This window comes from Salvelinus alpinus, chromosome 4, assembly GCF_045679555.1.
Source record: "Salvelinus alpinus chromosome 4, SLU_Salpinus.1, whole genome shotgun sequence".
In the NCBI taxonomy this organism is placed as follows: Eukaryota; Metazoa; Chordata; class Actinopteri; order Salmoniformes; family Salmonidae; genus Salvelinus; species Salvelinus alpinus.
The window spans coordinates 44,092,063-44,107,605 of NC_092089.1; the positions used below are offsets into that span (position 1 = coordinate 44,092,063).

The following is a 15,543-nucleotide window of genomic DNA, read 5'->3' on the forward strand; positions in this document are numbered from 1 at the left end:
CTCGGGCAGTTGTTATTGCCATCCTGTGCCTGTCCCGCAGGTGTGAGGTTCGGATGTACCGATCCTGTGCAGGTGTTGTTACACGTGGTATGCCACTAAGAGGGTGATCAGCTGTCCGTCCTGTCTCCCTGTAGCTCTGTCTTAGGCGTCTCACAGTACGGACATTGCAATTTATTGCCCTGGCCACATCTGCAGTCCTCATGCCTCCTTGCATCATGGCTAAGGCACGTTAAAGCAGATGAGCAAGGACCCTGGGCATCTTTCTTTTGGTGTTTTTCAGAGTCAGTAGAAAGGCCTCTTTAGTGTCCTAAGTTTTCAATACTGTGACCTTAATTGCCTACTGTCTGTAAGCTGTTAGTGTCTTAACGACCGCTCCACAGGTGCATGTTCATTAATTGCTTATAGTTCATTGAACAAGCATGGGAAACCGTGTTTAAACCATTTACAATGAAGATCTGTGAAGTTATTTGGATTTTTAATAATTATCTTTGAAAGACAGGGTCCTGAAAAAGGGACGTTTAGTTTAGTTATTGAAGATCTTCCTGCCAACTACTTTGCTCTGTTGTGATTGGTCAAACATTTATGATAACTTGTTCTCAATTGTTTGATGAAGTCCATCTTTTAAACATTTTATTAGGCTTTAATATTGCTGTGCAAAGCTGTTATGTGCTCTTTATTCAGAACTCATGAGAATGTCATACTGAAAGTAACATCAAAGCTGTCTCAGCTCAGTGCTATAAAGGGCTTGTTTTGGAAATAAAGTCTAGGCTGGCTGGCGGGTCTTTCTTGCAAAAGAGATTTCATCATAGTTGAATAAACCTGGTAGAATAAAGGTTAAATGGATCAAATGGACAGAAACACAAGAGTGTGTGTATGAAAACATTTATTGTAGACTGTGGCTTACATCATGACAACAGATCATGTATTACAGTTTTAGAACAGACTACCACATTCTCATTTGCAAATTTTGCTGACCATAAAAACAGAGTGAATTGATCTCTCATACATCCAAAATACAAATAACGCGATCAGTTAAGTAGATAAATAACAGTTAACGCTCAAATTCCTACACTTTTTTTGGCAAAGTCCTGTATTATTCCAGTAAACTAAATCAAAGCAAAAGTCTAACACGTAGTAAAAAAAAAATGCCACCAAATATTCTTCACACAGGAGAAAACAGGTTTGCTACATTTGTGTATAAAAGCTGAAAATGGGCTGGGTGGTTCACAAAGAGAAGCTACCTCCTGTGTGCATAGTTGATTTGCTTTTGTATGTGTTGTCCCTTTGGACAACAGTTCAAGTTCTTCATTAATGCATTGTCATTATACTGTTTAACCTGGAAGGCACGTGATCCACAACAAATTCAAGGCATAAAACAAAATACAAATCCCTGTTATTATCATCAAGAGCTCATACAGACAGCTGAGGACAAAACAAAATGGCTCCTTCCAGCTTCACACATCAAAAATGAGGACTTAGCCATCTCCTCCATTCCCTTCGTCTCGTTGCCCGTGTCACAACAATGCAGTACAAAAATTGATGCGTCAAATGATGCAAGTTTTGCAATCTGAGACATCTGAAAATAAAAAAGATACACAAATACAATGACTAGGCTTAAATCACTTCACTATAATCAGTTTACAACTATATAGACAAAACCACCTTAGTGCTTCTTAATGCTACCACACTAAATACATCTGAATATGTATGTACTGTGTATTTCCCCCAATAAGTACAAAGAAACAGATGATATTAGGTCATAATATAAGGTCATGTAAATTATTGAGTTTGTCCTGGATACTTGACATTTAGAGGTTTTGTGAAACTTAAAATAGGCTACTTAGGTGTTTGAATTGTGTCTCTCTGTGCTTTCTTACCACAAGAGCGCACAGATTCATGTTGTCACAAACTTGACCATATCAGAACACAAAGTCTCCAATTTGCAATCATTGTTAAAGTAAAGGAGAATATACTGTAAAAGCAAAAACAATAGTAATATAAACTATTGCAAGGTTAGAGTTTGCCGCTACTTTTTGGTTGACATTTTAACATAATATTACTAAGTTATTTAACTAAGCAAATAAAGAACAGGGTAAATATCTAACTCAAAACAATGGAAAGTACACAGAAAAAATATATAAACAAATGAAAAAGACTTATAGTTTCACTCCATCTTGGGGTTATAACAGTCGATTGAGAGAGTAGGAGTTCATTTTCACAGTCCTTGGACAAGCAAACGTTCAAATTCAATTTTCTCGAGACGCACACGATTCTTTTAAAAGGTCAATTATTGATCACAAACATTACCACAAGGCAAAGCACACTATGACAAATTTGGAAGGTCTCCAGTATGTACAAAGACAATTAACATTCGTCAAGTAATCTGCATTTTAGTAAAGTGTAAAGGTGATTGGCTATGACCCTGAGAAGTGGACTGCAGATTTAGAACAATGAGAGATAAGATACAAAAAAAAAAAAATTCTTCTGTTTTCTAGCGCTATACAACCATGCAACAAATCACACACTAACATAGTCAAACCGCCGCTTACAAACATACCTATGTAGATAAACGCTCATACTAACTTCATACTGATATGTAATATATGTTTTTTTCTTTTAAAAAATATTTTGGAAGTTTTTTTTAAATACATTTTATATTTATTTTTCATCTTAAATTCTACTTTTATAACAAGGCGTTTAGTGATATTTAACCCAGTATTTGACCAACATTTTCTCAAACAATATTGTGAAAGTACTGAATTACTAAGTTCAAGGCAGGTTCACCCTTAGTCAAGAGAGGGGAGTGATGATTTTGAAAAGTAAGTTGTGGCCATCAGAATGACAAATTATATTAGTTTGCCATGAAGTGATAGAGGAAGCAATTTCATTGGAGGGACATGAGAAACAACTTTGTTAATAAACTGTCCTAATTACAAGTGAAAGACATGCTTCTTTTCTAAATGCCTACTCCTACTCTAAAGACATCACAGTCATTCTATTAAGACACAAACACCCTTCTGATAGCACACAACCACTCTATGACAGCATACAACAACTCAATGACATCACTTACAATGTCACTACGACAGCATACAAGCAACTCCATGATATCAATCAATGACATCACACAACCATTCTATGGCAGCATACAGCCACACTATGACATCACACAACCATTGCAGAGTGGGTGAAAGCGGAGAGTGTCACCACAGGTGTAATATCTGATTGAACCAGTCTCTCCCAGTTACCATGTGGTGGTGGGAACCTGCAGCGGAGTAAAGTGACCGATGGCATTGATTCTAAAGGAGTCCTCATCACGTCTCTTCATTCCAGAGTGGAGGATCGGTGGACGGAGGGAAGATGGAGAGCATGTTGCAGGATGAACTCTTTTCGTGGATCCAGGTTGAGACAGATGGATGAATTGATGGATGGAGGGTAATGGATAGGGCCAGGACCTCAGTAGTTGAGGTGCCTCTGGCCAGGCTGGTGTAGATAGGTGGTGGTGGTCTTGGCCTGCTTGGGCCCTCCAGTACGCAGCAGGTTGAGGCGGCGTAGGGCGTTGCGGGAGAGGAGCTGGTGCTGGGCGGCGCCACGTACCCTTTGGGTCAGGCGTCCATGATGCTGGGCCTGGTCTAGGAGGCCTGAGGCCCGGGCTGAGACGGCTGCCGCATAGCAGCCAGCATGGAGCCCGGCTCTGCGCTGCACTACCGTCTCTGGCCTATAGGGGGAGACAGGAAGGGGGCTGGACTGGTTAATCCATGTTTTTTTCTTCTTCAATTTCCGCCTAAAATGACAAATCTAACTACCTGTCAGGACCTGAAGCAAGGATATGCATATTCTTGATACCATTTTAAAAGGAAACACTTTGAAGTTTGTGTAAATGTGAAATTAATGTAGGAGAATATTTTTTACATTCACATTTTTTCATTTAACCTTTATTTAACTAGGCAAGTCAGTTAAGAACAAATTCTTATTTACAATGACGGCCTACCAGGGAACAGTGGGTTAACTGTCTTGCTCAGGGGCAGAACGACAGATTTTTACCTTGTCAGTTTGTGGATTCGATCCAGCAACCTTTCAGTTACTGTCACAACGCTCAAACCACTAGGCTACCTGCCCCCCAAAAAATATATTATATAACACATTAGAGCTAACATCTCATCTAACAAATATAAACACATTACATCTAGTAAAAGATAATACAAAAAAAATAAAAAATGTTTCTCCATCATTGAAATGCAAAAGAAAGGCCATCATATAATATTGCAGTTTAGGCGCAATTTAGATTTTGCAGTGTGTGGGCAACGTTTCAGATTGATCCAGTGAAGCATTGCAATACTGGACAATATTTTGCATCAAGTCTGCCCAAATGTGCCAAATTGGTTAATTGATACATTTTGAAGTACATAAATATAGAGAATATTTATTTTAAAAAAAATGTTTACACACTCCCAGGAATATCATACATGATGGATCATTAGCTTACACACTAACTTTCACACATCTGGGACTCTCAGGATGACAAATCAGAGCAAGATTACTGAATGTAAGTACATTATTTACCTTCAGAGGTGAATGTATCAAACCAGTTGCCGTGAAAAGTTTGTTGTTGTGCACTCCTCAAACAATAGCATGGTATTGTTTCACTGTAATAGCTACTGTAAATTGGACAGTGCAGTTAGATTAACAAGAATGTAAGTTTTCTGCCCATATAAGACATGTCTATGTCCTGGGAAATGTTCTTGTTACTTACAACGTCATGTTAATCACATTAGTGCACGTTAGCTCAACCGTCCTGGAATAGGGACACCGATCCCGTAGAGGTTAAGCATAAATTCACTAAATGTAGGTGATGAAACACTACTGCCAGAATTTTTGCAGCAACAAATCCTACCTGTGGCAGGGGGTGTCAAGCAAACGTCGTCCCGGCTCCTTGACTACGGCGGCAGGTGCGTCAACAAGGGGGAGGCAGAGATTGAGGTTGAGGGAGAGAGGGAGGTTGAGGGAGAGTCGTGGGGGACAGTGGGTGGTGTACACAGACATGCTGGGGTGTTCTATCAGCAGGTTCTCCAGGGGGCTGGTCTCTAGTACCATAGGCTTGCCCCTCCTCCCCCCGCTGAAGCAGGGTGGGGGAGTGACGAACCAGCTCTCCTCTAGAGAACAGGCCTCCAGGCACTGGAAACCCCCCTCTTCCTCCTCCTCCTCCTCTTCCTCGGGACCCCCATCCTCGGTGTCGGCGGTGGAGTCCAGGGAGGAGCAGGAGGCATAGCGGATGGGGGAGCTGGCGATGGGAGAGGGGACGACCACAAGGTCCTCCTCCTCCTCCGAAGTCAGGTCCACCTCAGACAAGCCATCACCACAGGGGCTAGAGCAGGCCTCGGCTGGGGAGAAAGGCAGGGATTGGTTAGGATACATCAGCACAATTAACATTCAAATAAGAAATGGAAAGTTTATGTTTGCCAAAGCATGTAGGGTATGTGTGTGAAAATGTGTTTTACAACCATTGAGTTTTAGAATTGGCGATAAAAAAAACTCCCTGTAGCAAAATGTAAAAATGCTATATGATGTTCTTGAGCTCAACCTGGGTGGGATAACAACTCATATGCAATACCCTAACATGACTTTAGGGGGCAATGTGGCACAGAGAAAATGGCTTTAGCGATCAAAACAAAAAACATCTTTCCCCTGATGCATAGGTGTCAAAGCCCTACAGGCACAGAGCAGTGTTCTGTCTGTCAGAATAACATGCCTGACCCAAGATACTAGTGTGTGTGCGCAAGAGCTGTCACTCATAGGATCAAGCAGCATCAGCAACTCCCTCTACCAAACTGCTGTCAAATGCTTTCCAGTCTTTCCCAACTCTAGAATGCACCAAAACACATTTTTCCACTAACTAACTATCTCAAAAGGATAGGAGAGAAACTAAGTTTAAATAGAATAAATCTAATCAAGTTAAATGAGGTGGTTTGGCTGGAGCGAGAAGTTGCATTCACTGCATGCCTGGGCTATATAGCATGTCTTGCTTTGAGACTCGGTGGTGTTACTGTCAATAGTGCACTAATAAGTCAGAATAATACACTGCCATATGGGAAGTATGATGGAAAAAGCAACTTGATACCAGATGGGAATCAAAGCCAGCAGATTGCTGTTTGGTTTCCCATAATACTAAAAATGGCCCGCACGGACGTCTGGCCAAATCTTCATTCCTGGCCAAAGTTTAAAGCTGACTGTCTTTTTTGGGGGGGGACAGAATCTCTGATAAACAGCTGAGTGTGTGCATGTACATGTGTGTGTAGGTGTTTTCCTCTGTGTTCTTTGTGTATTAATAGTGTTCTTTGTGTATTAACAGTGTTCTCTGTGTGTGTGTGTGTGTGTGTGTGTGTGTGTGTGTGTGTGTGTGTGTGTGTGTGTGTGTGTGTGTGTGTATATTGGATGTGTTCCCTTGTGTGTGATGATCATGAAAGTTTTCCTCTCTTTCCTTTTCAGATGATGTGTGTGTATAGCTGTGTTGTGTTCATTTCTGAGTGTGTTATGGTGTACATGTGTGATATAAATACACCCACTCCCAAGGACACCAGTTCCCATCCTCATCTTTCTCTGTCACGCATGTCAGCAGCAGTGCAGCCACCTTGTTAACTAAAAAAAATTACAAAAATTGTGCCGACACACACCCTTATCTTAGCCGCTAAGCAACGCAGCAGAACCCTAATACAGCTTACATTCCTCATCACTGTCTCTGTAAGGCTAATTAGGACCTGTAATCCTCTCACCACCCACCTTGTGTGTGTGTGTGTGTGTGCACACACACAGGAAGGGGGAAGGAAAGCAATCTACGCCATTGATATAATAGATTAGCAGTTTAGAAGAAGTAGGAGACTTGTGCCACTTGAGGTGTTGAGGTGTGCCAGGAATACAGCTCGTACACACTAAGTAGTACACACTTTAAGTGTGTGGAATCAATCCCTACTGTAAAATAGGTCAGAGACAAAACATCTGACCTCAAGTGTCTGCTTACTGCATTCACTCTAACAGTTCTATAAAACAGACACGTAACAAAGGGTTTATGATACCATGTATCAGCTGATATTAGAGATTCACTATAAAGTGATCAGATTAATAATTATTCTATGATCATGTAGTAACAAAGGGTTATAACAGTTTGGGTAAGGCTACAGAGTGCTGGACTGTAGGGTAATATATCAACCACCTGTTTGTAAATCATTATGAATGCTTTTATAGGCATTCAAGCATTTACATGGAACACCTGTAATGAATGATGTGTCACATGGTTTATGAGCACATTGTCAGCCTTAATGCATTTTCCAAAGGTTGTCGTAAGAGGCCATGAGCTACATATGTAAGACAAGTCCTATAACGAATTATGGCGTGACAGACGACGCTATGAATGCATTAACCCCCAGTGGTTTGGGTCATAGACAGTGTTACCGACTGGGGGCCATTCTGGAGGGGAATTCTGCTGGGCCCACACATCTCACTCCTCAGAGCCCAGAATTGCAACTACCAGGCCTATTTTTATCTTCCTCCCCTTAGCCCCCCATGCTTTTGTTTGACCCGATTACAGACATATTGCCCATATACTGCCCCATATCCCTTCCACCACCCTCCCCTCCCCCATACAGAAGTGGGCCAGCAGGATTCAGTCTCTCACACCTTGAATATTCACACACTTGTGGAATATGAGATGTGTCAGGGACAGACGGGCTGGATGCACTCCCCTCCCCCCAAAGAACAAGTGTGTGCCAGGTGTGTGTGTGTGTTATTGAGCAGAATTAATATACTGTATATGTGTAGAACCATGCATGTATGGGCACACGTGTATTTGTTTTTGTGTGTATGGATATTGGGAACCTTGCCAGGGCTTAGAGTAGCATCCTTGTGTCTGCATTTGTACAGGTGAACTTAGGTTGCATCGGTTTATGGAGACTACAAGGCACCTAAGGACTGCATAGCCAAGCAGTTTGATAAGGTCAGTTCATAGATGTTTATGAGATGTAATATCTGATAATATGCTCACATGGAAAAACAAATGCTGCAGTGGCATATAATCATACTACACCGGCTCCGACGCTCGTCGGATGTGGCAGGGCTTGCAAACTATTACAGACTACAAAGGGAAGCACAGCCGAGAGCTGCCCAGTGACACGAGCTAAATAACTTCTATGCTCGCTTTGAGGCAAGTAACACTGAAACACGCATGAGAGCATCAGCTGTTCCGGATGACTGTTTGATCACACTCTCCGCAGCCGATGTGAGTAAGACCTTTAAACAGGTCAACATTCACAAGACCGCAGGGCCAGATGGATTACCAGGACGTGTACTCCGAGCATGCGCTGACCAACTGGCAAGTGTCTTCACTAACATTTTCAACCTCTCCCTGTTGGAGTCTGTAATACCAACATGTTTCAAGCAGACCACCATAGTCCCTGTGCCCAAGAACACTAAGGTAACCTGCCTAAATGACTTCCGACCCGTAGCACTCATGTCTGTAGCCATGAAACGCTTTGAAAGGCTGGTCATGGCTCACATCAACACCATTATCCCAGAAACCCAAGACCCACTCCAATTTGCATAGAGCTTCAAGTTCCTTGGCGTCCACATCACCAACAAACGAACATGGTGCAAACACACCAAGACAGTCGTGAAGAGGGCACGACAAAACCTATTCCCCCTCAGGAGACTGAAAAGATTTGGCATGGATCCACAGATCCTCAAAGTGTATTAAAGCTGCACCATCGAGACCATCCTGACGGGTTGCATCACTGCCTGGTATGGCAACTGCTCAGCCTCCGACTGCAAGGAACTACAGAGGGTAGTGCGTACGGCCCAGTACATCACCGGTGCCAAGCTTCCTGCCATCCAAGACCTCTATACCAGGCGGTGTCAGAGGAAGGCACTAAAAATTGTCCAAGACTCCAGCCACCCTAGTCATGGACTGTTCTCTCTGCTACCGCACGGCAAGCGATACCGGAGCACCAAGTCCAGGAGGCTTCTAAACAGCTTCTACCCCCAAGCTATAAGACTCCTGAACAGCTAATCAAATGGCTACCCAGACTATTTGCATTATACCCCCCCCCATCCCTTCTACGCTGCTGCTACTCTCTGTTATCATCTATGCATAGTCACTTTAATAACTATACCTACATGTACATATTACCTCGACACCGGTGCCCCCACACATTGACTCTGTACCGGTACCCCCTGTATATAGCCACGCTATTGTTATTTACTGCTCCTCTTTAATTATTTGTTATTCTTATCTCTTACTTTTTTTAAAGGTATTTTCTTAAAACAGCATTGTAGGTTATGGGCTTGTAAGTAAGCATTTCACTGTAAGGTCCTATAACTGTTGTATTTGGCGCATGTGACAAATACTATTTGATTTGATCAGTTGACTTTTAAAAGGTAGTGAAGTTCCCACCATGTGACTGTATGGAAATGATGCTCACTGTTGAACCCATCTGACCCGTTTTGTACATGGATACCCAGAGGTTATGGTGTGTGAGGGGTTGTTTGTGTTTAGAGTGTGTATTTGCATTTTTGTTTGTGTATTTTAGTGTTTATGTCTGTGTATGTTTCGTCTGTGTACGTGTATGTTCTGAAACTCACCCAGATAGTCCACCAGGATCCACTCTTCATCCTCCTCCTTCTGGCCAAAGCCCTGTTCTACGGGGCCTCCTCCGCTCACCTCCTCCACATCGTCCCCGAACAGGACACTGGTGAGCCTCTGGAACATACTGGTACTCCTCGGGGGAGCACGGAGGGAGCAAGGGGGGGCTGAGTGGTGCGAGGACGGGGAACAGGCGTTTTGGTCATCAGCTGCAGGTGCTAAAGTGCTTCAATAAGGTACGGATGTCTATCATCTGAGGGGAGCTGTGTAAAGTCTGGTCACAGCTCACCTCGGCGTGTGCAAAATTACAAAGGACCTGAGAGACAAAAGGGGAGGGGGAGAAAGAGAGAGAATAAGTCGTTGTGATCTTGAGTGACACGTTTGAGACCATATACATGAGCTTATAAAGACCTGTGTGAAAAGGGAGGGGGGAGATGCATACAAATATCCTTTGGCTTTTGGGCAATTGGCAGAAGGAAAACATGGGTCAGACTGAACTGGAAGGACATCTATGTTTATTTCTGGCTTACTAGTTTTAGAGGACAGTCCAATATAAACCATCTCTGCCAATAAATAGGTTTTATATATCTCTAATACTCGATAATAAAACATATAAAAGGGTAGCCAGATCATTCACAACTGTCACAAACTTCAGAGGCACCGTATGTGGTCGTAAATGTTTACAGGTGTGGGTATTATTTGCCTATCTACCAGACATCCCTCAAAGGAAATTATGGAAATAGACCCATCATCAACTAGCTGCCAACTGACATAGACATACTGGCCAAATATATGTGGGCCTAATAGGTCTGTAACCTAGCAGCTTGTTCACTAATAGGGTGGTCTTTTATAGAACACACACTATAGTGCTGATTATGCTGTATCTTCACCTAGGGATCAACTCTCTGTGACCATACAGTCCAGTATTGGTGGTATAGGCCTGACCTTTCTTTGCAATTAGACCTCCAGTCCCACTGACTAGTGTAAAAAGCCAGACAGCATTTGTCTGCTGATAAAGTTAACTACTACCCCCACAGACACACCAGGGATACAGCGCAGCAGTGACACTGTTTTCAGGTCATACATTATGACCCCTGACCTGAAGCAAGATCAGTGATACACAACAACCATTATTCTGCCAGACAACATTGAATTCCTGCTGTGAAGCCACATTTGTCAGTGCAATTGTAAACTATGAGTTGTATGCATGCACACATTTATGGTAAACAAATACAGATCAGTGCAGCCAATAATTCGAGATATGTGGGTTTGTAAGATCTAAAAAGCTGAGAGAACAACAGTAGCTTCTTTATGATAATGTTCAAAAAGGACAAGAATGCTGTTTGGTAGACCTGACACAAAAACTGAAACCTGGTCTGCCAGGTAGGCTACAGGCAAACACACGTTATGCCAGAATTACAGGTTTGTCATATATTACTTAACATCAACATATTCGTCAGAAGATGTGTAGGCTGCAAGCGAATGCAAACACGTCGTTCTTTGATTCAATGTCCTCTTATTTGTTAGATTCAACGACAAAGAAAATGAGCAGCTGTGCTATGAAGTTGAGGGACTGGGGGCTTTTCTATGGGACTTTATCTACAGTATGTCCAATACGCAACCGGGTTATAATCTCCTGCACCTGTTCGTCCTCAACAAAATATCGCTTGCAAGCATTGTTTTCTTCCCAGAACGGTGGCTCTATTCGGATAGCAAACACGGAGGGGGGATGAAAGCGTCGTAATATTGGGCCCATTAAAAAGACAGAATATTATTATTTGCGGAATGAAACGGTAGGTTATGTGAGAGCTCACTGGATAACATTTTCTTGTCGTATGTATTTGGATGGTTGGTGGTTGGAGGCCTGTCGTCGACACCTTGGAACAGAGAACGTTAGGAGCCGTAACGATTACGTCATATGGGTATTCTCCATGAGTGTTCCACCCAGAGCAAAATGCCAGATATTGGCTCTGTAATAAAATATATAAATCACTGAAAATATGAATAAAATGTAAAGTTAGTGTCTGTTCAACGTGCTTCTACATCTACATTGCCTGCTCTCTGGGGTTTTAGGCTTGGTTTCTGTATAACCACTTTGTACAACTGCTGATGTACAAATGGCTTTATAAATACATGTTATTGATTGATTTACATGAAAAACGGCACATTTTAGGTTCAATAACAACTTCAAATCGTGGTAGGCTGTCTGCTTGCAGGATGATTTGTTGACAAGCATACAAGCGGAGGGTGTTTAGCGTAACCCTACACCTCTTAGGCGGGTCGCAGCTCCTACAATGTTCAAGCAAAGTTGAATTGAAAAAGTACAATTCTGTTTTGTGCATATAAATAGCTCCTCCTTCAATAGATAGGTAGACATCTAGACCTTGCCATTTTAATAACTTTTCATTAGACTGCGGTCTGACTCTTATTTGGCAAAAATGGGCCGATAATCTTATTTTTGCTACACAAAACACTGTTGGTGCATAAAAACTGTGGAAATAGGCTATGTATTTGTGCTAAACCGTACTTGTGTAAATAAAGTAATGTCATCAATGGTCTACAATTGAATTGCAAAAGAGAACAGTGTGTTTTTTCAACAACAGACAACAAAGAGACCCCCCAAAAAACTCACCTGCGGCAAGAAAAGATGTGAACAGCAAAGGACGGATATTTAGTGATAAAATCCTTAAGACTTTGAGGTAGATTGTATATTTTCGAGAATATAAAAAAAGTTTTCTTCGCAGAAGAAATTTAGTACATGGACCTTTGTTTTCGGAACAACACAGTTCGTTACTTTTCCGAGCCTTTCCGAGGTCCCACTGTTCCCTTTGTTATTGTTGAGGCGAACTAACAGCTGATCGGAGTGACGTGTTTTCGGGCAGCCTATGGGAGGGCCCTGTATTAAATCTGTAAGCCAATCATACGCCGCTGTTGGCTCTGACAGACTGTCACCAACGCACGTGACCCACCCCAGAGAAAGACTGGGCTAAGCCCAGCCCACACATTTTTGGGAGTGTTTTTCAAAAAGTATGTCTTCAAACTTGTCAAAATATTTGACTAGGCACCCTTACTTCCTGTGATGTGTAAAATAGCGCCCATGTGTTTCCTTTTTTTTTTTTTACCATTTCCCGGCTTAATTAATCAAGCTTTATGAACAGCAGGCTATAAATTAACAATATTGTAATATGCGTTATACCATGTTTATACAATGCTTATAACCCTATGTTATATAACTGTCTATAAAGGGTCAATGAGGCCATCCTGTAACATTTCCTTCGCTCAATAAACATCTCCCCGTAGTCCAGTGACAGTCAAATGCTCTATTAATGTGAAGGTGACATTATCAAAAGTACCAAAACACAACATTTCATCCTGAGGTGAATAAATTGCATAAGAATAAAAGCAAATTTAGAAGTGTGGGACCATGTTACAAAGCAATGACAGCTCTGCACCCTCCCTAAAAGGATATATTCAATAATGAATAATATAGATTTTAACTTTACACTAAGTTTTTTGTTGTTGCAATCACTAAAATTAGATGGACGGATGTCTCCTCTGTTGGGACAATGGGCCATTGGATTCACAAACAAAAAGGATCCAGACAAAGAAAGAGGGGATAAAAATATGACAGTGCACTCAATACATAGTATGTAGGTCACCAGTGAGGGGTACAACAAAGCACCCCATTCCCGTTTGTAATAGTGTGAAAATGTGTTTGTATTATAAATTGTATTTTAATGTTTAAGTACTCTTGGAAGATTAGAATAAATGGGGACTAAAAGAGATCCAAATAAAATCAAATCACATCAATCCCTCAAGCGGTGCAAATTGGGAAAAGGGACCTGACCCAAGACATGGCACACCAACCCCCATACATAAACCGGATTAAGGACAGTTTGTACAAAGGACCTCCTGGGGCTGGTTGCACCAGTTGGTCGTAAATGGGTCGTAACTCTACGTCCGACGTAAAATGTTCTGGATTGCTGGCCCAGTATTCCATTAGGGTGAAAGTAAGACTGAAATTCACAGTGGGCATATAGACAGACATATAAGTGTCTTTCTTTATTTACTAATAAGTAAGCCAAACACAACTAATATAAAATAAATACCAATAGCAAATCGTTATTGAGGCTAGAAAACACACCTCAATTTGGCAAACATTTCCCGAGCCTTGTAGACTATTCAAACGGACATTCCGTGAAACCCCCCAAAAAATGACTGATTTATCAACACGAGTCCCCACGCTTGTATTAAAGCAGCACAATAACGCCGAAATGATTGCTGACCACACACACGCCATTTAAAACAGTTGGATGACTGGGAGTTTCTGTAACAATATGATAAATGTCTTCAATGGCATTAGCCTACTTTACTCCAATATTCCCATCATTCAGTGATATTCATTCCCAGAGTAATTATTGATGAATCCATCCAGTTGTGGTTAAGAAAATGTGCATGCATAGTGATGAGCTTTGTGAAGTGATGGGACGGACATGCCCTGCAAAATTTAGAACCAATTAGGTGTTTAAACCCTGAATGACTAACAGTGGGCGTTGTATTGAACCCTGCGAGCAGCCATCATGGCACTCCTCGATTGTAAAACATTTTGGAAGCTATAGAAATGCATTTATTAATGTCTACATTCGTTTTCTATAATAGACACCTTAATGCATACATTTTCCTTAAAGTATTTTTGTTGTTGAGAGTACTAATGTTACTGTCCCCACTACAAAAAAAATAGTTAAATACATGTAATTTTGTCCTTAAAACACTTAATTGAAATACTGTAGAATTCCATTCATTCCTATGGAGGACTGCTCCTAATCCAGAGTGCCAATATGGCAGACCGGTGGCTTCGAAGCCTCTCAATGGCCAATATATAGCATCAGCAATCCAGGCTTTATATAAATCATTGTTTAGAACTGCCATGGCCTACCAACCATAATTATGAAACATCAAATCTCATGAAGTCGCATCGCTTAAGCCGGATATAGCTACGACTAATCTTATTTTTGGTTGGTGCAACAGGTGCAACCTAGCATTCACACCAAAACATTTTTTAACACCCAACTGGTGCTGAGTAGGATGAGGCCATCATAAAAAATGTAGAGACCATAAACTGAATATGTGTTGTCTTATGCCACAGCCACCCTGGCCTCTCCCTTTAGGGCAGTCTGTTTTTTTCTACACTGGACCATAGGGCACAGTTGGTGTTTATGTAAGCACCGAGACAAACTCTTCCTGGAAGGCAAATATTTTCCCATCACCCCATCTTTCAGAGGTGAGGTTATCTAAGTGTGAATCAGCTATACAGTTGAAGTCGGAAGTTTACATAAACAAATTTAATGACTCCAACCTAAGTGTTTCAACCACTCCACAAATTTCTTGTTAACAAACTATAGTTTGGGCAAGTCGGTTAGGACACCTACTTTGTGCATGACACAAGTCATTTTTCTAACAATTGTTTACAGACAGATTATTTCACTGTATCACAATTCCAGTGGGTCAGAAGTTTACATACTAAGTTAACTGTGCCTTTAAACAGCTTGGAAAATTCCAGAAAATGACGTCATGGCTTTAGAAGCTTCTGATAGGCTAATTGACATCATTTGAGTCAATTGGAGGTGTACCTGTGGATGTATTTCAAGGCCTACCTTCAAACTCAGTGCCTCTTTGCTTGACATCATGGGAAAATCAAAAGAACTCAGCCAAGACCTCTGAAAAAAAAGAATTTGACCTCCACAAGTCTGGTTCCTCTTTGGGCGCAATTTCCAAACGCCTGAAGGTACCATGTATATCTGTACAAACTATAGTACGCAAGTATAAACACCATGGGACCACGCAGCCGTCATACCGCTCAGGAAGGAGACGTGTTCGCTCTTCTTGAGATGAACGTACTTTGGTGTGAAAAAGTG

The 15,543-nt window shown here is 41.6% G+C and overlaps 1 protein-coding gene across 1 annotated transcript; it reads right to left on the reverse strand.

Moving 5' to 3' along the window:
• Positions 1–866: 866 nt before the first annotated feature.
• LOC139573669 (tumor protein p53-inducible nuclear protein 1-like) lies at positions 867–12,471 on the reverse strand. Its single transcript, XM_071397397.1, has 4 exons — positions 12,261–12,471; positions 9,628–9,944; positions 4,895–5,381; positions 867–3,718 (listed from the first exon to the last, which is right to left on the reverse strand). The coding sequence occupies exons 2-4, from the start codon at positions 9,752–9,754 to the stop codon at positions 3,457–3,459; spliced, it is 876 nt and encodes a 291-aa protein (XP_071253498.1). The 5' UTR covers positions 9,755–9,944; positions 12,261–12,471; the 3' UTR covers positions 867–3,456.
• Positions 12,472–15,543: the final 3,072 nt, after the last annotated feature.

Bases quoted from the DNA above. Each gene is read 5' to 3' on its own strand.
- LOC139573669 (XM_071397397.1), bottom strand. From the start codon at position 9,754: ATGTTCCAGAGGCTCACCAGTGTCCTGTTCGGGGACGATGTGGAGGAG. The intron at 5,382-9,627 runs GTGAGTTTCAGA...CTTTCTCCCCAG, and splicing joins GATCCTGGTGGACTATCTGG to CCGAGGCCTGCTCTAGCCCC. The intron at 3,719-4,894 runs GTAGGATTTGTT...CTCCCCCTATAG, and splicing joins CTTGACACCCCCTGCCACAG to GCCAGAGACGGTAGTGCAGC.